The sequence below is a fragment of the Bison bison genome, unplaced genomic scaffold, assembly GCF_000754665.1.
Source record: "Bison bison bison isolate TAMUID 2011002044 unplaced genomic scaffold, Bison_UMD1.0 scf7180017864291, whole genome shotgun sequence".
NCBI classification, from domain to species: domain Eukaryota; kingdom Metazoa; phylum Chordata; class Mammalia; order Artiodactyla; family Bovidae; genus Bison; species Bison bison.
In genome coordinates this window covers 2903291-2917520 of record NW_011494863.1, presented here as the reverse complement: position 1 = coordinate 2917520, position 14230 = coordinate 2903291, and the positions used below count along the sequence as shown (strand labels likewise).

At 51.3% G+C, this 14230-nt stretch overlaps 1 protein-coding gene across 2 annotated transcripts; it reads left to right on the top strand.

Moving 5' to 3' along the window:
* The first annotated feature begins 1117 nt into the window (after positions 1-1117).
* PCDH12 (protocadherin 12) lies at positions 1118-13929 on the top strand. 2 transcript variants are annotated; one of them, XM_010850405.1, is made up of 4 exons: positions 1118-4368; positions 7381-7478; positions 9566-9717; positions 13083-13929. In XM_010850405.1, the coding sequence occupies exons 1-4, from the start codon at positions 1492-1494 to the stop codon at positions 13547-13549; spliced, it is 3594 nt and encodes a 1197-aa protein (XP_010848707.1). In that variant the 5' UTR covers positions 1118-1491; the 3' UTR covers positions 13550-13929. The 2 variants fall into 2 exon arrangements, with proteins under 2 accessions (XP_010848707.1, XP_010848708.1); XM_010850406.1 differs by lacking the exons at positions 9566-9717; positions 13083-13929 and adding an exon at positions 7915-9012.
* The last annotated feature ends 301 nt before the right edge of the window (positions 13930-14230 follow it).

Here is a 14230-nt window from a genome sequence, read left to right as displayed (position 1 = left end):
CTTTACAAACCTCTGGACTCAACCTCAAGGTAAAGTGCAAGACTGGACAATGGTGGGGCAGCAGCGGCAGGAGGAAATGAGAAGGAGCAAGCCACCTCAAGGCCACCCAAGCCAGTTGCCCCCTTGGCCCCCTCCTGGGTCTCATCTCTGTGACAGGACTCTTGGACAAGAACTGCAGTGGGGAGTGAAGAATTGGAGAAAGGGAGGGAAAGGGAGAGGAAAGTGTGGGAGAGGGAAAGGTATAAAAACTTCCAAGACCAAGGAGTGGGAGGCTGGGGGATTCCCCGGGATAGGCGCTCAAGCTGGACCAGATGTGGAGAACAATGGGCCGGGAGGCTGGGGAGCCACAAGGGAAGGGGGAGGGAGGCTGCACCGTCGGATCAGAGAGGTCATTGTGCTTCAGGAGCCAAGGCCATGGGCACCTTTACGGTCTGGTCTGTGTGGGCAAGAGACTGCCACGGCCAATGCAGGAGCCAGAGGCAGTCCCAAGACAGGCCAAACCATGCAGATCACAACCCCCACCTCCAATAACAATGTCATTGCTCATGACTCTGGGCCAGGCTTTCCACGCACATTCCATTTCATCTCCAAGATTTCCGCCTGAGAGGTCTACTGTTCTTATTCCCATCTGCACTCTCAAGATGAGGCCCAGAGAGGTTGAGTGACTTGTCCCACATGACCCAGCTGGGAGCCTTCAGGGTCAGAATTTGAACCCAGGCAGTTCAGCTCTGATGGCCACTCTCTTAATCAGCTCTGCTTCCCTTGAGACAAAAATGGGTGATGGGGGCAGAGTCAAGACTGAGAGGTAGACAAGGGCGGGAAAAGAGGAATGGGAGAGGAATAACGGGAGACGAAGGAAACAAGGAGAGACAAGGAAGGAAGAGAGGCCGAGGCGTGACTCGTCCAGCAGGGGCTCTGGCTCTCTGCTTACTTGGCCACAGCAGGGGCTCCCCTCCCCTCAGCGGCCGCCTTGCCACATGGACAGCACCTTCCCATCCGGCCTGTCCCCGGCCGCATCCTCCTCAGCGGCAGTCCACTCAGCTTCACGGAAACTCTCTTTCTCTAATTGGCATAGAAACTCACAGCCCTCCCTTTTCCTGTAGGTGGGGTTTCCATAGGAAAAAGCTGCTTCTCTGTTTCCCTGGCCCAGCAACTGTTTGGAAGTCAGATCCCCACATCCTGCTTCACTGGGTCAAGTTCCTCTTGGACCGACTCTTGTCCATCACTGGCTCACGGGGACCCACAGTGCCCCTGTACCAGGGCTCCCCTGGCAATTTTACCTCATCGGTCCTTGCACCTCTCAAATCTCTTCTGATGAAAATGGCCTTTCTTTCTGTTAGTTCCATTATCTAATGATGGGACGAGGCTGTGCCAACAGGTCTGGGGGCAGGAGAACGGGGCTAATCAAGTCCCTCAGGAAACACTGGAGGACTCCCCCAGCCCCTGAAGAACTCTAGCGGTTTCTGGATCTAGCGCTCTCTGGCGGTAAGCATGATGCGACTTCTATCACTTCTGGGACTTTTGGGGCCCGGTGGCTACTTGTTCCTATCAGGGGATTGTCAGGAGGTGGCCACTCTCACTGTGAGATATCAGGTGGCAGAGGAGGTACCGTCTGGCACCGTGATAGGGAAGCTGCCTCAGGAACGGGGCCGGGAGGAGGAGCCTGGCCAAGCAGGGGCTGCCTTCCAGGTCCTACAGCTGCCCCAGGGACTCCCCATCCAGGTGGACTCTGAGGACGGCGTGCTCAGCACAGGGAGGCGGTTGGACCGGGAGCAGCTTTGCCGGCAGCAGGATCCCTGCCTGGTGTCCTTTGACGTGCTGGCCACAGGGGAGCGGGCGCTCATTCACGTGGAGATCCAGGTGCTGGACATCAATGACCACCAGCCGCAGTTTCCCAAAGGTGAGCAGGAGCTGGAAATCTCCGAGAGCGCCTCTCTGCGCACCCGGATCCCCCTGGACAGAGCTCTGGATCCAGACACTGGCCCCAACACCCTGCACTCCTACACTCTGTCTCCCAGCGAGCACTTCGCCCTGGATGTCATTGTGGGGCCCGATCAGACAAAACACGCAGAACTGGTGGTGGTGAAGGAGCTGGACAGGGAAATCCACTCATATTTTGATCTGGTGTTAACTGCCTATGACAGTGGGAATCCCCCTAAGTCAGGCACCAGCTTGGTCAAGGTCAGCGTCCTGGACTCCAATGACAATAGCCCTGTGTTTGCTGAGAGCTCACTGGCCCTAGAAATCCAAGAAGATGCTGCCCCTGGTACTCTCCTCATAAACCTGACCGCCACAGACCCTGACCAAGGCCCCAATGGGGAGGTGGAATACTTTCTCAGTAAGCACGTGCCTCTGGAGGTGCTGAACACCTTCAGTATTGATGCCAAGACGGGCCAGGTGACTCTGCTCCAGCACCTAGACTACGAGAAGAATCCGGCCTATGAAGTGGATGTTCAGGCAAGGGATCTGGGTCCCAATCCCATCCCAGCCCACTGCAAGATTCTCATCAAGGTTCTGGATGTCAATGACAACGCCCCAAGCATCCACATCACGTGGGCCTCCCAACCATTGCTGGTGTCCGAAGCTCTTCCCAAAGACAGTTTCATTGCTCTCATCATGGCCAACGACCTGGACTCAGGAAACAATGGTCTGGTCCACTGTTGGCTGAGCCAAGAGCTGGGCCACTTCAGGCTGAAAAGGACCAATGGTAACACATACATGCTGCTAACCAACGCCACACTGGACAGAGAGCAGTGGCCCCAATATACCCTCACTCTGTTGGCCCAAGACCAAGGACCCCAGCCCTTATCAGACAAGAAACAGCTCAGCATTCAGATAAGTGATGCCAATGACAATGCACCTGTGTTTGAGAAAAGCAGGTACCAGGTATCCACTCGGGAAAACAACCTACCCTCTCTTCACCTCATCACCATCAAGGCCCATGATGCAGACCTGGGTGTTAATGGGAAAATCTCATACCGCATCCAGGACTCCCCGGTTTCTCACTTGGTAGCTATTGACTCAGACACAGGTGAGGTCACCGCTCAGAGGTCACTGGACTATGAACAGATGGCCAGCTTTGAGTTCCTGGTGATTGCAGAGGACAGTGGGCAGCCCCAGCTCTCATCCAGTGTCTCTGTTTGGGTCAGCCTCCTAGACGCCAATGATAATGCCCCAGAGGTGATTCACCCCATACTAAGCAATGGGAGAGCCAGCCTCTCGGTGCTTGTAAATGCCTCCACAGGTCATTTGCTAGTGCCCATTGAGAATCCCAATGGCCTGGGCCCAGCAGGCACTGACATACCACTACAGGCCACCTCCAGCTCTCGGCCATTCCTTTTGGTGACTATTATAGCAAGAGATGCAGACTCAGGGGCAAATGGAGAGCTTCTCTACACCATTCGGAGCGGGAATGAAGCCGGTGTCTTCGTCCTAAGCCCCAACCTGGGGCAGCTGTTCATCAACGTCACCAATGCCAGCAGCCTCACTGGGAGTGAGTGGGAGCTGGAGATTGTGGTGGAAGACCGAGGCAGCCCCTCCTTGCAGACCCGAGCCCTGCTGCAGGTCTTGTTTGTCACCAGTGTGGACCACTTGAGGGATTCAGCCCGTGAGCCAGGGGCCCTGAGCACATCAGTACTCACGGTGATTTGCCTGGTCGTACTGCTTGCTGTCTTTGGGTCGATCTTGGCTCTGATCACGTCTATCTGCCGGACGGAGAAAAAGGACAACAGGGCCTACAACTGTCGGGAGGCTGAGTCCACCTACCGTCACCAGCCCAAGAGGCCCCAGAAACAGATTCAGAAGGCAGACATCCAACTTGTGCCTATGCTCAGGGGCCAGGTGGATGAGCCTGGTGAAGTCGGGCAGCCCCCCAAGCATGTGGGCGAGGAAGCAATGATGGAAGCAGGTTGGGACTCCTGCCTGCAGGCCCCCTTTCATCTCACACCGACTCTGTACAGGACTCTGCGTAACCAAGGCAACCAGGGAACGCTGGCCGAGAGCCGAGAGGTGCTTCAGGACACTGTCAACCTCCTTTTCAACCATCCCAGGCAGAGGAACGCCTCCCGAGAGAACCTGCACCTTGCCGAGCCCCAGCCTGCTGTAGGCCAGCCCCGCTCAAGGCTCCTGAAGGCTGCGGGCAGCCCCACAGGAAGAGTGCCTGGAGACCAGGGCAGCGAGGAGGCCCCACAGAGCCCGCCAGCCTCCTCTGCAACCCTGAGGCGGCAGCGGAATCTCAATGGTAAAGTAGCCCCTGAGAAAGAGTCAGGCCCCCGTCAGATCCTGCGGAGCCTGGTCCGGCTGTCTGTGGCCGCCTTTGCGGAGCGGAACCCTGTAGAGGAGCTCACCGTGGATTCGCCTCCTGTTCAGGTACCTCTCTCTCTGGTCACCCCTGGATCACCATGAACAGCATCAGACCCCATTACCCTCACATTCATTCCTTAGGCTCACCAAGCACCTTAGGATGCATTGGGTGCAGTGGTTCAGCTCTGGAGTCAGAAGAATTTAGCTGTGTGGTCCTGGACAAATGACTTGCTGTCTCTGAGCTTTAGTTTCCTTACCTATAAAGCAGGGATGGCAATAAGAGCATCTGCCTCACAGAATTGTCACTTAATTCCTATTGAGCACTTACTCAGAGCACCTGGCACAAGCAGACACACAGCAAAGGCAGTGAGCAACAGTACCTGCCTTCATCTCATTTGGGCAATTTTCCCTGTGAAGCAAGCTGGCATGGGCATTACTGCCCCCGGGTCTCAGGGGCTGCCTGAGACCCCAGAGCTTGCCGGCTAGGCCTGCTGGGTAGGGCAGTGGAAACAACCTTGGGACTTGGGAGTTAGGCAGATCTAGGTTCCAATTTTGGCACAGTCACTTTAGGAGCTGGGCAACATTATCTTATTTTCTTCATCTATAAGATGGGAGTTGTGATACCAAACTTACCTGTGTCTACCTCCCAGGGGGTTGAAGATTAAATGGGATGATGAATGGCTGTGTCCAGTGACCTAGGGTTTACTGGACACAAATGGGAAAGCTTTTTCTGGGATGGGGCCTGATCTCACATCCATATCGACTCCTCTGAACCCCAGATCATTTCCCTGTGCCCAAGGCACACTTCTGTCGTGAGCCAGGCCATCAGCTCACGTTTCCTGCAGAGCAAGGACACGGCTTCCTTCCCCCACCTCTTCCCCAGGAAGCCACCTGGAGGCGGCCCAGCTGCTCTTTCAGGAGTCCTGCCCTGGCTCTGTGCAGCCCCAGAAGCGTTGTCCAGAGCCATTCATTCATTCACCCATTCATTCATCAAATGTTTATTGAATAAGCTCTTTGTGTCAAATATGGTGCTGGTGGTTGCCAGAGACAGCAGAGAGCAGGCCCTGCGGGTGACCCTATTGAAAGAGAGAAGGGCACCCAGGTGAGTTAGACTTAAAGGTAAGAGGCAGCTTGCCTAATACTTTGTATTTGACTGTAGCTTTCCAGTAGCATAGAGCTGCTGTGGAGTCAGATCTGGGTTCAAATTCCATCCAGCCCTGCCTCTAATTGCTAGGTAGCCCCTGTGTGCCTCAGGTGCTACATCTGCAAAATGGGTATAATAGCATCCTTTTCCTTGGGTTACTGAAGAATGACATGAGATTAGATACCACTGGACAGTTAGTAAGTGGTTATCCTGAGATCTATTACTAAGTGATTTATAGACTTTCACTCATTTAATCCTCATATCCACAACCAACACATGACCTGGGTCTTGTTATCATCCCCTGTTTTACTGCTGAGGAAACTGAGCCTCAGGATTCCTTAAGGTCACACAGATGGGAGATGGAGCAGGGGAAGATTTAGGATTTGAACCTGAGTCTGACTCGAGTCTGACTCTAGCTGTGAAATGACCCTGAATGACGGCACATCACCTAGGAACTGGCACTCAGGGAGTGTCCCTGAAGTATCGGCTGTCACTCGAGAAAAGGGTGGCAGGTGCCTTAGGAGGGCTTCTGGGCCTGGGCCAGGAGGTAGGAACGGCCCCAAGGCGGGCAGTGGGGCCCTGACACTCCCAAGTCACAGTGAAACCCCAGTCCCAGCCACCTCCCCTTCCAGACCTCCTCTGAGGTCGGCCCTTTCTGTCACAGCTGTCCAAAGGGCAGAGGGATCTCCTCGGAGGGGAGGTGAGCTGGGCCCCGGAGGCAGACACAACATTTCTAGGAGTAACAGCCCAAACCCCTCGACTCTGCGGAGCATTTTAAACTTTAAAACCACCTAATTAATCCTGACAAGCCTGAGAAGAAGGCTGGGTAGTATTTTTAGATTCACCTTAGAGATGAGGAAACTGAGATCTGAGTACATCTAAAAACCTGCCTGTCATCACACAACAAACTAGAAATGACTTTGACTTGGCCTGTTGCCTCCCTCATAAGAGCCTGTGGGACTCTAGCCCTGAACATCTCACCCACCCCTGTCCCATTCACCAGCCTTTCTGAAACTCCACTGTCTCCTCTGGCCTTTCAGCTTGAGTACCTTCTGACTGAAACTCCTTTCACCCCTCACCCAGACTCTCACCCTCTCTCCACTTGCTAACCCTCTGTGGAAACTCCAGGTCTCAGTAGAGGGGCCTGTGATGCAGTATGAACTCAGAAAACATTTGTTGAAATAAGTGAATGACTTCCCTGTAGCCACACCCCACACACACACAACTCTTTCCTTGCTCTAAGTTGGGTGAGGGGCTTTCATCTGCTCCACTTGACCTCTATCCTTTCCCAACTCCGATGTAACCCCCCATAGTAGCCCACATGCCCTGTCTCCCCTGACTGTCCTCCCAGGCAGACTGAGAGTTCCCTGAGGGCAGCGACTGGGCCGTGATCTCATTCTTACTTCCATAGCAAGCACAGGCCCTGGCACAAGCAGGCCCTCATTAAATACTTGTCGAGTGAATGAAAAGATGAATAAATGATTCAGAACACCCTCTGTCTTCTTATAACATAGTTACATCTGACCCACCAACACTGGCTGAGTGTTTGAATACTGCTGAAGAGGGAGATATAACACTTTAAGATGATCCTTATTGAAGTAATAATACATTTATAGTCAGGAAATGCCTTTTCCACCCCCATATCACAGTGTCCACCGGGAGGAGGTCTCATGGGGGCCCCCAGAGGGCCCTTATTCTTTCTCTCAGACACCCAGGTCCCGGGAATCTGTAGTTGACACAAAGCCAAGCAGGGAACCTGCCTGCACACGTCCCTGCCTCCGTCACCATCTTCACCATCCCCCATCTGATCCACAAACATCTGAGGCTGGAGGAAAGACTATAAAAAGAAAGCGCCGGCATTGAGGGAAACATCCGGTAAGGAAGTGTGCTGGGTCGGAATTGTGTGGAGTCAACAGATTTTTCCTGTCTTGTAGCAAATCTCCCAGCTGCTGTCCCTGCTGCATCAGGGCCAATTCCAGCCCAAACCAAACCACCGGGGAAATAAGTACTTGGCCAAGCCCGGCAGCAGCAGGTAAGCAGCACGTAGCCCCAACTCTGGTTTCTCAAGCCCCCTCCCCACCAGCCTGCCCTCACCCTTGCAGCCTCTGTGCTGCAAGGAAGGGTGAGCACATTCCAGATGCTGCTCCCCTGGGAGACTGCAGTGACCAGCATCCATCCCCCCACCCAGACAGCTTGGTCCTGGAGCTACTACTGTATTAATAGTATTTACAGGACCCAGAGTCAATAAGGAAATGACTTCATCCCTGAGGCTCTATCTGTCCTCTGACTTCAGAGGGACTAGAATATGGACTTTAAATCTGTAACGTTCAGCCTTCGTGCTCTTGACACTTAAATATAATACGAATGTTCCTGGCTAAGGATATGGGTATGTGGGTGTGTTTCTTTGGGCTGTCCTAGAATTAAAGAGACCTCAAGAGGACAACTAATTTAACTCCCTCTTGTTACAGATGGAGAAACTGAGGCTCTAAGTAGTTTGATCCTACCCAGCTACGTAAACTTGAGTAAGTCAGATCAAGCCTCAGGCCTGCAGTTTCTCATCTGTGAGATGGAGGTCGCCACTTCCTTGTAGTGATGGGGTAAGAATTTAGTGACCACAAGTGTTCTAAGCCTGTGGCCCAGTGCCTGGAACAAAGGAGGTATACAAACAATGCTAAGTCCTTTCCCCTTAAAGTGACTTTGTCAAATAACCAGTGAGTGGCAAAGCTGGGACTCGCTCTCAGGACACTGACTTCCAGTTCAGTGCTCTTGCTGTGACAACTTATAGTCATTTTGTTTGGTTGGTTTTTGGCGAAGATAGCTAGAAACACTGTACAGTGGGGGTGAGCACATATACTCCAGAGTCACCTCAGCCTGCCTTTGAAATCTGACTTCATCACTTAACCTGTGGGAACCTTGGGCAAGATGCATAATCTTTACAAGTCTTAGTTTTCTCATTTGTAAAATGAGGATGATAACAAGAGAAGCCCTTACAGAAGTGAAAGGTTTGATGAGAAGGGGAATATACCTTGCAAAGCATGTATCTGACTCAGAGTAATTACTCAATAAACATTAGTTGTTGTCATTACTTGCAAACTTGCCACCTTCCTGCTGAAATGGCCATAGAGAAAAAGCAGCAAGGACCCCAGGCCTTAAAGGCTGTTGGGGAGCCTTCCCAGATGCTGGGATGAGAAGCCAGGCCTACCCACTGTGCTGAGGTAGTCCCAGGAACTGGCCTCCTCAGTGATAGAGAGGGGCCATGAGAGGGAGAGGCCAGGGAGACAGCAAGAGACTCCATAGTAGACTCTTAGTAGTTTTGGGATGCCTTACCTCAGCTGCATCCTCTATTGACCTGCTCTTCTGGTCTGGGATTTAGCCTCAAACAAGGAGGAGGGAACATTCAGTCATTCAGTCCACCAGGTATTTATTAAGCACCTACTATGTGCCAGCCTCTGTTCAGAGCACTGGTGAGAGAGCAGGGAATGACACAGACAAAAATCCTTGCCCTTGGAGACCTCCCTGATGGTCCAGTGGCTCAGACTCCATATTTCCAATGCAGGGGTCTCAGGTTAGATCCCTAGTCAGGAAACTAGATGCCACATGCTGCAATTAAGACCTGGAATAGCCAAATAATAAAAATAAATACTAAGAAAAAAACCCTGCCACCACTGGAACTCATACTTGGCTGGAGGGATGGAGAGATGGAAGGGTGACTGCACTGGATCAACCAAGGTTTACTAAACTTCTACTCTGTACCAGGTAACGAGAAGGAATGGAGGGACAATGGTGAATAATATCTGTGCATTCACTTTTGTTTGCTGAGTGCTTAGAACACTGTGCTAAGGCCTTTACCTGTGACACCTCATTTTACCCCCACAATGCCCCGTGAGGTGGTTGTTATTTATTGCTTTCATTTTACAGATGAAGAAACAGACTCAGAGTAGGCAAGGGGGCTGGGATCAAGAAACCCAGGTTGGTCTGACTCTGAAGCCTGGGCTGGGAACCTAGTTCACTTTGCAGATGAATGAATGCTGGCATGAATAGCAGAATATTCATAAGCAGGAATGAATGAATCTGTGTGTGAATTTCCTCACTGGTGGAATGGGTTGGCTTCCTCTGCAGGAGTACAATCCCAGACACAGATGGCCCAGGAGCCAGGGCTGGTGGCCAGGCAGAACCAGACCAGGAGGAAGGACCCCTGGACCCTGAAGAGGACCTCTCTGTGAAGCAGCTGCTAGAAGAAGAGCTGTCGAACCTCCTGGACCCCCACACAGGTAGGGACTTCCCAGGGTCACCCTGACCCCACTTCTGCCCCTACAGTCCCTTCCTGTGCCCAGGCTTCAGAGGGCTGTTCCAATCCACTGCAGGGATACACAGCTAGTCTATTTCTGGAGAAGACTATCAGCAACATTTATTACTTCCCCTGGAGCTTCAGGTCTTCATTTGTTTAAAGACCAGATTTGTCTTTGATTATGCATTTAAAAAGTCATCAAAGAATAGTGAACAATTACTGAGCTCTTGGTGTGTGCCAGGTACTAAGGAAGCCTCTTGGAAGGCATTATCTCAAGTTAAGCTTCCACACAGTCTTCTGAGGTAGACATTAGGAGTTCTAACTTAGAAATCAGCAAACTGAGGCTCAGAAAGGTAACACAGCCTTCCCAGAATCACCTAGCTCATCAGTGATGGAAGGGAAGTCAACCTGGGCCCACCTACCATTAGGGGACCTCTCTTTACCTCCTAAACCACTCATCTGCATTTCTTATTGTGTTTGAAGACCCCTTTACCAGGAGAACTCAAGAATCTGCTGGTCACCCCCCACCTCCCCCCAACACACATCAGTCAGCCTCTTTCAAGTAACACACACTAAGTCTGACCTATGCTGTGGTTTTCTGTTGCATAGTTAATAATCTATTTCTCATCTGGTCATATTCTGTATGCTGAAAGCATGGCAGGGATTTCCCTTTGCTTGGTTAAAAAAATATAGCTAACATTTATTGAGTGCTTTCTGTGTGCTAGTCCCTCTTCTAAGTGCCTCATGAGAAAATCTTCTGAGATTGGGACTATTCATTATCCCCATTTCATAAAGAAAAAAAAAAAAAACTGAGGGACCAGGGTTTTAATAATTTTCCCAAGGTTGTGTAGCCTATGGTTATTAACCCAGGCAGTGTGGCTCTAAATTAAAATTAAGTAAAATGAAATCTAATTAAAATTAAGTAAAATGAAAAATTCAGTTCCTCAGTCATACCAGCCACGTTTCCAGTGCTACATGTGGCTAATGAATATTGCTTTGGACAGCACAAATACAGAGAACTTTATAGGACTGCATTGTCTAGAATGTAGAGCTATGAGGTCCATTCCAATAACCAATAGCCATGTGTGAAAATGGCTGGACCAGCTGAGATGTGATAGAAGTATAAAACACACTCCAGAGTCTGAAGACTTAGTATGAAAAAAGAATGTAAAACATATTAATAATTTTAAAAATATTGATTACATGATAAAATGATATTAAATATTAAAAAACTTACATAAATTAAGCTCACCTTTTCTTTTTACTTTTTAAATCTGGCTATTAGAAAATTTCAGATGACCTCAGTGCTGGTGTTATATCTCTATGCTCCAGCTTTGTGCTGGAACCTGTGGGCTTAGTTCCCATGTGGTCCTGATTCCTCATAGCACAGAGGGCAAGGAACACAGCAGGATGGTAACAAGTTGGAGAACGAATAGCACAGCAATGGTAGCAGAACCTGCACTGCCCATAGGGCTGGACCGTGATGGGGCTACTGGTGAATGGGCCTGACACTGGGGTCTCAGTTGCATCAGGTAAAAGCCCCACCAGAGGATGTGATGATGATCATATTTTACTGGCTGCATGAGCTCATTGCATCCTCATAGCTACCTACAAGATAAGTGCTACTATCTCACCACTTTATAAGAGAAAAAAAGAGCCTCAGAGAGATTAAGCAAGTTTTCCAAGTTCACACTGCTCATAAGATGCAAAGCTAGGAAACCAAACCCCGGTCTGCCCAGTGCCCACCTGCCTCGGAATGAATTCACCATCATGTTTCAGCCATTCTCCTACACTCCACTGATTTTCTCATTGCAAGCTTCATTCCTTCTGAAGCCCTCTGACCCTTGTACAAGGAAAAGCCTGATTCTGTAACACCAAAAGAGTTCCAACCTTATTACCCCAGAGTCTCAGGGAACTAAGGTTTACATTTCCCAAATGTCCAGGGTTAATATTTATGTTCATTCAATCATTCAATAAACGTTCACTGAGCCCTGGGCGTGGCCTGGACTAGTCGGAAAGGGGCTGACCCTGCCTCACAGCCTGCATAGCCCCACACTGACAAGGCAAGACCAAGACTCATTTATCAATAGAAACAGCATTTAGCTGTATTTTGGAATAACTTTTCAAAATCACAAAAGTAATATTTGGTTAATAGAGACAAATGTAGATAAACAAAAAGGGAATAAATCATTTCTGCCCAGGGCAATTTCAGCAAACACTTTGACTTATCCCTTTCCAGTCTTTCACTCTATGCACAGATTTTAAACCGGCTCACCTTAAGCAAGTATTAAATACATGTTAAAGTAGATGTTGTGCTTTTTTTTTTTTCTTTAAAGATACAGATTCTTAACCACAAGGCCTATGCTTTGTCTCCTCAGCCCCGTCCTCTATCACTGGGCCTGGGACTGGTTTCCTAAGACAGGATTTTCTGTTGAAGAGATGCTAAAAGGAGAAGTGTGATGGTGGGATTCGGGGTCAGGGGGACACTTTGTCACTGCCCCGTCCCTTTCCTGGGACAGCTCTTAGGCAGCCAGCCCCTTCACAGCATTTCCCGCAGCTTGAGAGGCAAAGGTAGCGGTGTGGAGAGCATGCGGTATTGAGAGCAGGTGACAGTACAGCCCTTAGCGGGCCAGGGAAGCCAGAACCACAGGTGAGCACCTAGCATCCAGGGAGAGAGGAAGGGCAAGTTCTCCAGACAGTGGGTCTCAGTGGTACAATCACAGGGGGCTTCCAATCATCAGACCCGGGGGTCAAATCTGGGCTTGGGTGCCTAGTAGATGAATGACGGAACTTCCCGGAACTCGTTTCCTCATCCATAAAATACTCTTGACTTCAAAGGTGTGTGTGGAGGTTAAATGAGATAATTATGTAAATTGCTTGGCACAGAAATACTTAATAAGCGGTCACTATTATTAATATTATTAATTGGAAAGGAAGGCAGCAGCAAGCCAGGAACTACAGCATTGGCTAAAAAGGGGAATACCTCCAGCGGCCCCATCCTCAACTAGTGGTGTCTGTCCTGAGGGAGTGAAAATCCTGGCTGTACAGGGATGGATGGAGGCCACCTAAACCCGAAACACCCCGGGGGACTGGGAGATGCTTTAGAAAGAGGCCAATTTCTAATTCTAGGCCTTCCTCCTCCCGCGGCCGCGTCCCCACTCCAGCTCACGAGCGAACCTCAGTCGCTGCCTTCCTGCCCGGCGCGCTTCCTCGTCAGGGCCTCTTCCTTCCCGCCCCTCTCCGGCCACCCCATCTGTCCGCCCCCCCATTTCCCTTCCCTCCTTTGTCTGGCGCCCCGCCCGCCTGCCCGGGGCTCCGCCCTCACCGCGTCCCCTTCGCCCCCTGCAGGCCTGGCCCTGGACCGGCTGAGCGTCCCCGACCCGGCCTGGATGGCAAGACTTTCTTTGCCCCTCTCCACCAACTACCGTGACAACGTGTTCTCCCCGGACGCTGCGACCTCAGAGGAGCCCAGGACCTTCCAGACGTTCGGCAAGGCGCCCGAGCTGAGCCCGACAGGCACGCGGCTGGCCAGCACCTTCCTGTCGGAGATGAGCTCGCTGCTGGAGATGCTGCTGGAGCAGCGCCCCGCCGTACCGGTGGAGGCCGCCTCCGAGGTGCTGCGGCGGCTCTCTGTCTGCGGGAGGACCCTCAGTCTAGACCTAGCCACCAGCGGGGCCGCGGGCTCCGAAGGCCTCACGGGCCTAGCTGGGAACAAGGGGGCCGAGAGCAGGACCAGCAGCGGCAGCAGCAGCAGCAGGGGCCAGTGGATCCAGGAACCGGGGACCCTGGGAGATGTTAGGAAGCCCAGGCCCTGAGGATTCTGGGACAGGAACTAGTGTCTCTAATCTTTGAACTCACTGACCAGAGGTGGGCTGAGAACTTTAGGGTGACGGATGCTGCCCCACAGAGGAGGCAGGAGACCCAGGACAAAAAGCTGGCTGACCAAAGCAACCCCATGTTAAGTGCTGGCTCTACCTGTGGAGTTTTTGGAGGAGGGAGGCAGTTTGTGGCTAAGTGTTTGCTGGTAAAACACATGGAAGAAGAGCACAGAGGGTTCATCCTCTTTGCAAAAGAGATGCCAAGGAGCATCCCAAGCAGGAAGGAGGGCCTGGTTGCACCCTGGAGGGTTGGGGACTGGATCCTGGGGCACCAGGCAAAGCCCTCTGACCTACTAATAAAGGAAATGCAGTGGGTAGTTACCCTGTTTGCACCTGTCAGGAGGGACAGGGAGGAGGGAAGAGTAGGGTGAGGGTTCTTTGTCATCCAGTCGCTGGCTGGAGTGTCATTGTGGGCCTGGATGGGAGGCTGCACAGTGTTAGGTCAGTGGTGATGGACATAGGTACACTAGACCCTCACTCCCCCATTGCTACAGTATCAAATAATCCGCTTCCCAGGTGAAAATTAAAGCTAAGAAAAGCATGAGTATTTATAGAGTATTAACAGGGGCCTTTACAATAGGATTTAATTTCATTTCCTCACCACCCAAGGAAGGGAGG